At 40.4% G+C, this 12,928-nt stretch overlaps 1 protein-coding gene across 3 annotated transcripts in view; it reads right to left on the bottom strand.

Moving 5' to 3' along the window:
• Window positions 1-12,928, bottom strand: part of chd1l (chromodomain helicase DNA binding protein 1-like) — a 109,138-nt gene that overhangs the window by 81,475 nt on the left and 14,735 nt on the right. For all 3 annotated transcript variants that reach the window (XM_043701161.1, XM_043701160.1, XM_043701162.1), the window contains exon 8: window positions 1,393-1,548. In XM_043701161.1, the coding sequence (XP_043557096.1) occupies window positions 1,393-1,548 (156 nt within the window). The remainder of the gene's footprint in view (window positions 1-1,392; window positions 1,549-12,928) is intronic.

The raw sequence follows: 12,928 nt of genomic DNA, 5'->3' as shown, positions 1-12,928 counted from the left end.
TTTGTTTTTTTTCCACTGCAGTCATTGCCACTCCCTTTGCCTTTTGATCCATGACCTTTGACGTTTAACCTTTCCAGACTTCTACCCTATCCTTGGTCTTCCCTTTTCTTCCTTCTTTCCTTTCAATCTCATAAAACCCATCCACATTTCTACCACCCTACAGTTCTGAAAAATGGTCAGAATGGAATGAAACATTCACTGTTTCTCTATTTACAGATGCTGCCAGACTTGCTGGGTTTCTCCAGCATTTTCAAGTTTTGTTTCAGCATATGCAGTATTATGCCTCTGTGGAGCTCCCTTTCCCAAGGAACATAACTTTTGGAAAGTACCGTTAAACATGAAGTTAACATACAACCCCCACACTTAGCACAGTGGTATACACAATCACCCAAACCATAACTGAATTTTTAAAAATTATGTTCTAAATAAAAAGATGCATTCAATATGTCAATGAGATTAAAAATTGCAGCTAGAATTTTGGAAGAGGTGTCAGACTGGACTCAAAACATGAACTCTATTTCTCTCTCCAGTATTTTGTATATTTATTTCCGAATTCCAGCATCTGGAATATTTTTGCTTTTATTTAAGACATTCAATCTCAGATTCACCTTATACATTACTATTTATTTAAACGCTCCAATTTAAACCTCAGCTAGGTTTACTTAAAGCTTGAGTTAAAAAGTTGTGGGTTCCAGGCTGATGGCTGGAGTGGAAAATATAACGAAAGATGGTAATTTAGCAATACAACAGCAACTTGCATTTATACAGTACCTTTTACATCGCCAAATGACCTTTAAGGTTTTCCAAAACGAGAAGATCACAATCAGGAATGGTAAACGCAATAAACTGGGCTTACATGCAAGTGAAAACTTCATGAGTAATGATATTTCACTGTTATCTTTACATTCAATGAACTGTCTATTCTAAAGCATCATTCTTATCTGTAATATTAATCTATCCATAGTGGTTTGTGACAAAGTTATTAGGATAACACAGCATTAGTTCAGACGCATTAAGAATTTGCATTTATATAGTACCTTTAATGCAGTAAAACATCCCATTGTGCATCACACGAGCAGTGACAAAAACTTTGACACAATGCTACTTAAGGAGATATGTTAGGGCTCTATGAGGTACTGACACAAATTGAACACAATGGTTCAAAAAGGTAATGCACCGATTGTTTCAGTAGTGCTGAATGTGAGAAAGCACAATGGATAGGATTCTGCAATATTTGGAAGACCAAGGTTACAAAGACTTAAAATTTCTATCAAGCATTTGATACACATTTAAATGACAGGCAGTTAGCTATTGATAGACAATGGGCGAATATGACTTCATAAGCAATTTTTTTAAAACTCACTGATTTACAATTAGGTACTTCGCACTTACCCAAGTCCTTCATTAGAATGGCTTTATAATACTTTTTCTGCAGTACAGACATCCCATGATATAGAATAATGTCCATCCTCTTAGGTAACTCTGCAGCAACATCAGCTTTAATTCTTCTCAGGAGGAATGGATGCATAAGACTGTGCAACTCTTTAGCTGGGGAAAGTCAGAAACATACAACCAACAAAATAAACATGATTGTTAATACTCTAATCTTTAGCACTGTGATTTGTGATTTAACCAAAATATTACACTTGAACTTAGAATGATGTTGCAGCCAACATTGCACTTTAAACTTTTCACTCTGAGTGGTTACATTTTCCTTAGTAAACAACAGAATATTGTTTTTGTGAGGAGCTTTATTGACACAGGACATTATTGATGGAGCTGTGTTCACCCAAATGCTTCACTACCAGACCAAACCAAATATAAAGTCTTCTCCTACAAAGGTTCACAACATTGATGTCTTGGTAATGTGTCTTATATGATCCAGACTTATTACATACACAAAGATACAATCAAATTCCAACTATTAATTCCTTTGGTGAGGAAAGGGACCTTATTAACGGAGGAGCAATGGGGAGAAGTTTGGGTCAAACTGCAGGAGTTTTTAGAAATAAAAGTAAAGATTCTGAACACAGAACCAGAAGAGGAGACAGCAGGAGTGCAGAGAGTGGGGAAATTGCTTCATTCTGAACACAGCACCAAGGGAGGAGAGGCAAGACCTAAAGACCACACAGAGTAAAGAGTGGCTTCTTTCTGAATGCAAGGCCAAGTTACATTGTGTGTGAGGGTAAAAATGATCTAAGAGTGATACTTTAGGAAACCTGCAAGTTTTTATGGTGTTGAGAAGCTACTGTTAAGTATGAGTCTAATGGCTTAAAATTAAAAAATCATTTATAAAGGAGGAGCAGCTATTTGGATGTAAAGCACAAACATTAACAAATGGTAAAGAAAAATAAATCAAGTAAATTAAAATAATAATGTAAAACCAAAGAAAAATAAGTAATATAAGTGAAGTTAAATTACTGATAGTGTTTTACATGAAGTTTATATTTATTCTAAGAGAAGCAGAACATTTTCAGAGTTACAGAACAGCAAATCAGGTACAAGTGGAGTGTACATGCTGTGGCATGTGTGAAGTCATGAACATAATGATATTTTTCAGACAAATACACCTGCAGGAAGTATCACTAGCTATACAAGCTTGAGTTCCGAGTTTTTGAACTTGAACAGCAGTTGGAGCATTGTGAATCCACAGAGTAGAGACTACATGGATAGAAACATAGGGAGGAGACACATCACAGATTAGAAGCATACAGGTAAAGAAGAAATAAGTGACTTCAAAATGGTAAAAGGAAACCTGGCAGTTAATGCAGTAGTCCCTTGAGTCTATTGTGCTTGCCAATCCGTATTCCATTTTGGAAAATAGTGAAAGCAATAGCTGTTCAATGGAATAAAGCCTGAGAAAGGGCCATGGCAATAACAATGTCTCAGATGTACAGGTCAACAACAGTGATTGGGGCTTTCATAGCCAAGGGATCAGATAGGAGTTTCTACAGCATGAAACGTGAATTTAGGATGGTGTGTTGCCTCCAGGGTCTAAGATGCCATGGAGCGGCAGGATGACCTTCTACGGGAAGAGATCAGCCAGAACTCATGGTCCACATTGCTACCAACGATACAGTTAGGAAGAGGGGTGAGGTCCTGATAGCAGTACTTAGAGAGAAAGGAAGGAAATCAAAAAGCAGGGCCTCAAGTAACTTCGATATTACTCCCAGAGCCGCATATTAGTCAGTACAGGAGTAGAAGGATCAGTTGATTGAACATATGGTTGGAAAACTGGTGGAGAAGGGAGGGCAACAGAGATCTGGAGGCTTTGGGACCAGTTCTGGGCAGGTTTCCCCCGTACAAGCTGGACACATTACATATTACCAGGAATGGCACTGATATCCTCACAGGGAGATTTGCTAGTTCTGTTTCGGTTGTTTTAAACTAGCTTGTGAACAGTAACCCAAGTCGGCAAAAAAAACTGATAACTGGGAATAGAAAAGCTGCAAGGGAGACTAAAAGATGGGTTAAACAAAGCCAAGCATCAAATATGCCTTGAACATGGAATGTTGTGAAAAAGACAAAATTAAGAGCACTCTGTCTGGCAGACAGTAGCTCAGTGATCAGCACTGCTGCTTCTCATTTCGACTCCAGTCTCAGGCGACTGTCTGTGTGGAGTTTGCACATTCACCCAGTGTCTGTGTGGGCTTCCTCTGGATGCTCCAGTTTCCTCCGAAAGTGTGCAGGTTAGGTGAACTGACCATGAGAAATTGCCAATGGTATTCCTGACTAAGGGGGTGCATTAGTCAGGGGAAATGTAGCGCAAGAGGGTAGGGGAATGGGTGTGGGTCAGATACTCTTCAGAGGGTTGATGTGGACTTGTTGGGCCCAATGGCCTGTTTCCATATTGTAAGGATTATATGATACCAGAATAGATGCAGCATGCACAACAAGATAGATGATCTAAAGGCACAGATAGATGTAAATTGTTATGATATGATTGCCATTCTGGAAACACAGAGTGATAGACTGATACAGTATGGAAACAGACCCTTCCGTCCAACCAGTCTATGCCGAACATAATTCCAAATGAAACTAGTCCCAGCTGCTTGCTCCTGGCCCATATCCCGCCAAACCTTTCCCATTCACGTACTTATCCAAATGTCTTTTAAACTTTGTAATTGTACCCACATGACTGCATTGTGTCCGGAATTGGGAGCTGAACATTGCAAGATATTCAATATTCAGGAAAGATAGACAAGGAAAAGGAGGTGGAGTTGCACTGATAATATGGTGTTGGATTAGTATGTTGGTCAGGGAAGATCTCGTATGGAAGAACAAAATGTGGAATCTATTATGGTGGAACCAAGAAACAGCAAGAAGCAACAGATTTTGGTTAGACTTATTTGTAGACCAATAAACAGTATTAATACTGCAGGGCATGACATAAATCAGGACAGATGTTTGCAACATGTGTAATACCATAATCATGGGTGACTTCAACCTACATGTAGATTGGGTAAAGGAATTAAGCATTAAAGCTGTGGGAGTCAAGGTTTCTGGAGTACCTTTGAAATGGTTTTCTACAACAGAGTATTGAAAAGCCAACTAGAGATTATTATGTAATGAAAAAGAGCTAATTGATAATCTTCTTGTAAAAGAACTATTAGGGATGAGTGACCACAATATGATAGAATTTTACATTATATTTGAATGAGAGGTAATTCAATTTGAATCAAGACTGTTAAGTTTGAATAAAAGAAATTACAAAAACATGAGGCTTAAGTTGTCGGAGTTGTCTTAAATTAGAAAAGTATATTAAAACTAATGACTGTAAATAGGTAATGGATAGTCTTTAAAGAACTATTTCATGGTTTACATCAACTGTAAATTTCTTCAAGGTGCAAAAACAAAAATAAAAACGTTCAATCAATTATGGGATGATGCTGCTCCTTTAACAAGGTCAAATTGTCCTTGGTTTTTTTTCCTCAGTGTGGTCGTAAATGCAGAGATACCGAAATGTCTGGGTTTATCTACTTGAAGAAACTTTTAAGTTTTTAAACTAACACCTGTACAATGAAAAGGGAGTGGCCAGTTCTCCCAGCTCAGCTTTTCTCTGGTTTGGTTTGGTTTTAGGAAGCACTCAGTCTTTTCAGGCTGCTGGTTAAAGAAACAGTTCCATGGGAGAAGGTGCTCCATGCTGACACTCTTTGCCATCTCTCTCTCTCCTGTAACTCCTGTGTTTGATTTTACCTTTTTACCAAGGGGTGTTTATGGGGATTGTTGCAGGAATTTGGTACAGCATCATTAAGTTGGAATAGTCTGTCGGATAGGTTGTTATTCTATAGTCTGTTCTCTTTAGTTTGTGTTTCATTCAGTAATCTTGAAAACAAATTCTGTTTTGTTTGAAACTAAGTGGTTCGACCAGCTGCATCACTCCTGGAATATCCCCTGTACACCTGCGTAAAACGACTAGAAAAGTTAGAGTCCAGGCTACTTTCTTGAAATGTTTTGAGGGGTTTGGCCTGGTCCATAACAGACCAGGGGCTCTTCTGTTCTGTAGTTTCAATTTGGAATGAGGACTGCTGGACTTGAAGACAGCGAGTGGCAGGTGTTAGTGTCTTTTGTTCTGGGTGTTAATTTGGGTTAGTTTAAACGGTGCTTGGGGTAGCAATGCTTCTTTCAGTCACTAAGAGTTTCCTGGGAGTGGAAGTAGTGATTTTGGGAGGTTTACAAAAGGTGAAGGAGGCCAAGCTGCTGGAATTAGCAGACAATCGGGATTTGGGGCTGCCTCCTTCCATGAGGAAAGGACAGATAATTACAGCAACAGCTCAGCATTTAAATTTGCTGGAACACATTAGAATCTTTAGAGATGGCTAAAATTCAATTGAAAATGAAGCAGCTTGAGTTAGAGGCAAAAGACAAAGAAAGGGCAAACAAAAAACAAAACTATTTGAATTACAATTAAAAGCAGAAAACAGAAAAAGAATGAATCGCTTTAGCAGAACAAAAAGGAAAAGAGAGCGAGAAAAGAGAGGAGAGAGGAAAGGAAGAAAGAGAGAATTTGAACTTGAGAAGTTATGACTTAGATGGGAGTTCAAAAATTCACTTACTGAGGTAGTGAGAACTCATGTGGAAGAGCAGAGAGTTAAAACAGCAAGATTAGCAGCTGAAATGGCTGATTACTTTGAGTTGGTCCATAAATCAAAGTTTAACTTCCAAAATCAATTCCAATCCATGAAGGATAGAAATGAGGGAAAAGAGAAATCCTCACCGGGAAAGGAAAAGGTCGATCGCTTAGACGATCATAAGGATAACTTACCACAGGGTTAAAAAGGAAACCTTTGAAAGGGAAAGAGAAGTTAAAAAGCTCTGGTGTTTCCACTGCAATAAAGTAGGCCATATGAAATCACAGTGTTGGTGAGTTAAGAAAAGCACTGGGAAGCCAAATGGAGGAAAACCAGATAAGCCAATGAATTTTGATGGATTGGTAATGGAAAGCACAGTGGAGGCTAAAAAGCTGCACCAGAATGTACAACCAGGTTAGAGGTTGATTAAGGAGGAAGCGCCAGATTTTCTTAAACCATAAACTTGCGAAGATAAAGTTTACTTGTATAGGCCAGGAGTAGCAGGTAAAGAGGTTACAATATTAAGAGATACAGGATCCCCTCAATCTGTTGAAAGGATGTTGAAAGATGAGGAGATATGTACCTCTGAAGGATTATTGCCAAAATAGGTGCTAGTAACAGGAATTTACAGTGAGACAAAAGATGTGCTTAATTATGTAGAGCGAGGTGTCCAGTGAAAAGTGGAGAAGTCATAGTAGGAGTACTGGAAAAACTCAGTTCCAGAAATAAAATCTGTCCTTGCTAATGATTATAGCTGCCTCACAAGTAGTAGTGCTGTCTACTGTGGTTGAAAAACCAGTGGAAACTCAAGCAACTTAACTATCGCAGGTCACATCCTGGGATTTTTCCAGACTGGTGTGATCATGAGGTGACAAAGTCACCAGCTGAAACAGGAAAGGTCAAAGAGAACACATAAGAAAGTTGAAGTGGAATTAGCAGAGACCCTGTTGATCAAATAGTTGACAAAATCGGGAGCAAATAGATGACAAAGCAGACATCTTTAGTTCAGACAAATTAAGTGAATTACAGCAGAAAGATGAGAAACTTAACTAATTGGATCAAAAAGCATACACAGAAGAAGAATTTAGATGTAACCCGGTGTGCTACTATCTTAAAAATGATGTCTTTAGTGAGGAATTGATGACATCACATATTTAGGCAGATTAGAAATGGGCAGAAGTTCACCAAGTCATATTGTCAGCGGGTTATAGAAAGGTGGTGTTGCGGGTAACACATGAACTACTATTGGGGGTCATTTAGAGGTAATAAGAAACAAGCTAAAATACAAATACATTTCCAATGGCCTGGACCGCACAAGAATGCAGTTGAGTTTTGCCAAATATGTCACATGTCAAGTAATTGAAAAACCACAGGCCGTAATAAAATCCACACCTTTAATACCCATTCCTGCATTTGAGGAACCTTTCATAAGAGTTTTAATTGATCGTGTAGGACCCCTACCTAAAACAAAAAGTGGGAATCAGTATTTGTTAACAATAATGGGGTACATGTACTAGATTTCCAGAGGCCATACCATTATGCAATACCACAGCTAAAAGAATTGTAGAGGAGTTGCTCAAAATTTTCACTAGATATGGACTCCCACAGAGACAGAAGCAGATTAAGGGTCAAAACTCACATCGAAATTATTCAAAGAAGTTATGGACAGTTTAGGAATAAAACAATTCAAATCTAGAATTGCAAGGAGCGCTAGAAAGGTGGCATCAGACATTAAAGACCAAGTTGAGGGCTTATAGTCAAGACTACCCAGATGGTTGGGATAAAGGAATTCTGTTTGTACTTTGTGTCATCAGAGATGCACCGAATGAATTGACCAAATTCAGTCCATTTCAATTAGGTTTTCGGCATGAAGTGAGAGGACTGTTAAAATTGATTAAGGAGAAATTGGAAAGTCAGAATCCGGAGACCACATATTTGGACTACGTGTCAGATTTTAGAGAACAACTGAATAGAGCTGGGGAGTTGGCTAGACAGCATTTAAAAGTATCACAGCGGACAATGAAGCAGGAAGCAGACAAGAAATCAAAAACTTGCAATTTTATTGTCAGGGATAAAATGTTGGTGTTACTTCCAGGGATAGGTGAACCGTTAAAAGCTAGGTTTAGTGGATCTTATCATGTTGAAAGGAGATTGAGTGAGGTGAACTACTTGCCAAGGACTCCAGACAGAAAAAATTCTCACAGGGTGTTTCATGTGAATATGCTCAAAAGGTATTTTGACAGGGAAGGAAAGCCAAAGGAGACTGTGTTATTGGTTACAACACAGAGGGAAGAACCAAGTTCAGAGGATTCTGAATTGGACATTCCTCAAATTAAATTGGACAATGAAGAAGTTGTCAAAAACTGGGATAAATTATTGAGTTATCTTACAGAAGAAAATCAAAATGACTTGAAAGAGTTATTGCTATCGCATGGGGAGATATGTAAAATAAGCTGGGATGTACTAACCTAATTGTACATGATTCTGGATTAGTGGTGCTGGAAGAGCACAGCAGTTCAGGCAGCATCCAAGGAGCTTCGAAATCGACGTTTCGGGCAAAAGCCCTTCATCAGGAATAAAGACAGTGAGCCTGGGGCATGGAGAGATAAGCTAGAGGAGGGTGGGGGTGGGGAGAAAGTAGCATAGAGTACAAAAGCCCTCCATTTTTTCCTCTCCGGACATCCCCAACAGTACCCTTCCACCGACATTCATTCGTTTGGCCGAACTGGTTCTCACCCTTAACAATTTCTCCTTTGAATCCTCCCACTTCCTCCAGACCAAAAGGGTAGCCATGGGCACACGTATGGACCCCAGCTATGCCTGTCTCTTTGTTGGCTACGTACAGCAGTTGATCTTCCGTAATTACACCGGCACCACTCCCCACCTCTTCCTCAGTTACATTGATGACTGCATTGGCGCCACCTCGTGCTCCCGCGAGGAGGTTGAGCAATTCAACTTCACCAACACATTCCACCCTGACCTTAAATTCACCGGCTTATCACCAAGCCTACCTCCCGAAGTTGATCAAACAAGTCTGATAAGTGTTGCAATGTTCCTTCCATGTGTGACTAAAACTCACCATGTCATTTGTGTATACGACACAATTGGGTAGTCCAGAAATGACCTTACTGGTTAATCTCTGAAATGTGGCTGGTGCTCACCTTCCACCCTACCAACCTTCACATAAACCAAGTCATCCGCCGACATTTCCGCCACCTCCAAACAGACCCCACCACCAGGGATATATTTCCATCCCCACCCCTTTCCACCTTCCGCCAAGACCGTTCCCTCCGTGACTACCTGGTCAGGTCCACGCCCCCCTACGACCCACCCTCCCATCCTGGCACTTTCCCCTGCCACTGCAGGAACTGTAAAACCTGCGCCCACACCTCCTCCCTCACCTCTATCCAAGGCCCTAAAGGAGCCTTCCACATCCAAAGTTTTACTTGCACATCCACTAATATCATTTATTGTATCCGTTGCTCCCGATGCGGTCTTCTCTACATTGGGGAGACTGGGCGCCTCCTAGCAGAGCGCTTTAGGGAACATCTCCGGGACACCCACACCAATCAACCACACCGTCCCGTGGCCCAACATTTCAACTCCCTCTCCCACTCTGCCGAGGACATGGACGTCCTGGACCTCCTTCACCGCCGATCCCTCACCACCAGATGCCTGGAGGAAGAACGCCTCATCTTCCGCCTCGGAACACTTCAACCCCAGGGCATCAATGTGGACTTCAACAGTTTCCTAATTTCTCCTTCCCCCACCTCACCCTAGTTCTAAACTTCCAGCTCAGCACTGTCCCCATGACTGGCCCGGACTTGTCCTACCTGCCTATCTCCTTTTCCACCTATCCACTCCACCCTCTCCTCCCTGACCTATCACCTTCAACCCCTACCCCACTCACCCATTGTACTCTATGCTACTTTCTCCCCACCCCCACCCTCCTCTAGCTTATCTCTCCACGCTTCAGGCTCACTGCCTTTATTCCTGATGAAGGGCTTTTGCCCGAAACGTCGATTTCGAAGCTCCTTGGATGCTGCCTGAACTGCTGTGCTCTTCCAGCACCACTAATCCAGAATCTGGTTTCCAGCATCTGCAGTCATTGCTTTTACCTATTTGTACTTGATGTCGATATAGGAGATGCAGTTCTGAATAAGCAGCATCCTTATAGGCATAATCCTATAAAATTGGCACAGGTTCAAAAGGATATTGAATGCATGCTCCAAGGCAACATAATCAAAGTGAGGTACAGTGACACTGATAGTAATGGGTGCCAAAACCAGATAATACCCAATGGTTATATGTGGACTACCGCAAAGTCAATGCAGTTACAATGACTTATGTGCATTCATTTCCACATTTGGAAGACTGTGTTGAAAAGGTGGGACAAGCAACTTAAATTTCTAAGTTGGACTGGCTCAGAGGGTACTGGCAGGTACCTTTGTCCAAAAGAGTGAAAATAATTCAGGTTTTCGTAATGCCGAATGGACTGTATTAATTTAAAGTGATGCAATTTGGTATGAAAAATGCGCCAGCCACATTTCAGAGACTAACCAATAGGTCATTGCTGGATTATTCAACTGTGTCTTATGTATAGATGACTTGGTGCTTTTTAGTTACACATGGAAAGAGTATGTGTAACACTTATTAGAATTGTTCAATCAACTTCGGGAGGTAGGCTTGGTGATAAACCTGGCTAAAAGTGAATTTGCCAAAGCCTGAGTAACCTTCCTAGACCATTTACTGGACATGAGCTGAAAATGTGTTGCTGGAAAAGCCCTTCTTCAGGCTTATGCCCGAAACGTCGATTCTCCTGTTCCCTGGATGCTGCCTGACCTGCTGCGCTTTTCCAGCAACACATTTTCAGCTCTGATCTCCAGCATCTGCAGATCTCACTTTCTCCCCATTTACTGGACATGGACAAATGGCCCCACGGGATGCAAAACAAAAGATATTTGGGGAGTTCCCATACCATTGACAAAAACAGCAGTACTACCATTCCTGGGATTGAATGGATTTTATCCTAAACCCATACCAAATTTTAGCAGTGTGGCTGCTCCACTCACTGAATTGCTAAAGAAAGGCAAGAAGTTTCAGAGGACAGTGGACTGTCAATGCACTTGACAGCCTGAAAGCTGTGTTAACCACTGCCCCAGTACTATCCACACCTAATTATGCAAAGCCATTCAAGGTGACTATCGATGCAAGTGATGTGGGTGTCAGTGTTGTGCTCTTACAGGAAGACAACAAAAAGATGAAAAGATCTAGTGGGTATTTTTGCAGGAAAGCGAACATTCATCAGCAGAAATATTCAGCAGTTGAGAAGGAGACTTTGAGCTTTGCGTTGGTGTTACAAAATTTCAATATTTATGTTTCCAGTAATGTATCTAAGACCAACATACATACTGATCATAACCCACTGAAATTTGTGGAGAAATTTAAGGACACAAATTCCAGGAGGAACTTGTTATAGCCATTCAATTCAAAAACTGTGCCTTTGGCATGACAGAAAATGTGATCACAGACGATTTGTCAAGACTTGGATGAGAAATAGGCGTTCAATGGCAGGAGTAAAACAGATTGTGACAGGCTTTAGAATGCTTGCTTATCGTTAATGTAGTGTATATGGGTATTGCTGTATACTAACAATTTAAGATTAAGAAGTTTTAAAATGAAGCCACCTTTGTATATTGATGTTCATTTTTTTTAAAATGAGGGGGAAGTGTGATGATACTGCTCCTTTAACAAGATTATGCTGTCCTTGGGGTTTTTTTTTTAAAAGAGTGGTCATAAACACAGAGATTCCAAGTTTATCCACTTGAAGAAGCTTTAAAGATTTTATACAAACACTTGTACAATGAAAGGGGAGTGGTCAGTTCTTCCAGCTCAGCTTTTCTCTAGTTTGGTTTGGTTCAGTTTTAGCAAGCAGTCAATCTTTTGAGGCCTCTGGTTAAAGAAACAGCTCCAAGGAAGAAGGTGTTCCATGCTGAAACTCTCTGCCATCTCTCTCTCTTCTGTAACTCCTGTGTTTGATTTTACCTTTTTGTCAAAGGGTGTTTATGGGGATTGTTGCAGGAATTTGGAACAGCATCATTAAGTTGGGATAGTTTGTTGGGTTTTTGGATTTGTTCAGGTATTCTATATTCTGTTCTCTTGTATTTGTGTTTCATTCGGTAATCTTGCAAATAAATTCTGCTTTGTTTGAAACTAAGTGGTTGGGCCAGCCACATCACTCCTGGAATATCAACCTTACATCTGCTTAAAACTAGCAAAGTTAGAGTCCAGGCTACTTTCTTGAAATGTTTTTAGGTGGTCTGGCCTAGTCCATAACAATTGTGGCTGATAAAGGAAGTTAAGGATTGTATAAGACTAGAAGGAGAGGCTTATAAAATTGCCAGAAATAATAATAGATCTGAGGATTTGGAAAGTTTTTACAATGCAGCAAATGGAAACTAAGAAACTGACAACGAACGGAAGAATAAAATATAAATCTAATCCAGCAAAAAAAAAAGCCATAAAAATCGACTGGGTCTATAATACAATCCCAATAAGGTGATCATCCCTTTTTTATTCCTCAGTTCCACCCAAATAACTTCCCTAAATGTATTTCCGGGAATATCCTCCCTCAGTACAGCTGTATTGCTATCCCTTATCAAATTTCCCCTCCTCTCTTGCCTCCCTTTCTGTTCCTGTAGCATTTGTATCCTGGAACACTACGCTGCTAGTCCTGTGCATCCTTGAGCTACATTTCTGTTTCTGTTATGATATCCCAGTCCCATGTTCCTAACCATGCCGAGTTCATCTGCCTTCCCTGCTAGGCCCCTTGCATTGAAATAAATGCAGTTTAATTT

This window comes from Chiloscyllium plagiosum, chromosome 12 (assembly GCF_004010195.1).
Source record: "Chiloscyllium plagiosum isolate BGI_BamShark_2017 chromosome 12, ASM401019v2, whole genome shotgun sequence".
NCBI classification, from domain to species: domain Eukaryota; kingdom Metazoa; phylum Chordata; class Chondrichthyes; order Orectolobiformes; family Hemiscylliidae; genus Chiloscyllium; species Chiloscyllium plagiosum.
Note: the sequence above shows the minus strand (reverse complement) of the source record. Positions and strands in the feature narration are given on the sequence as shown.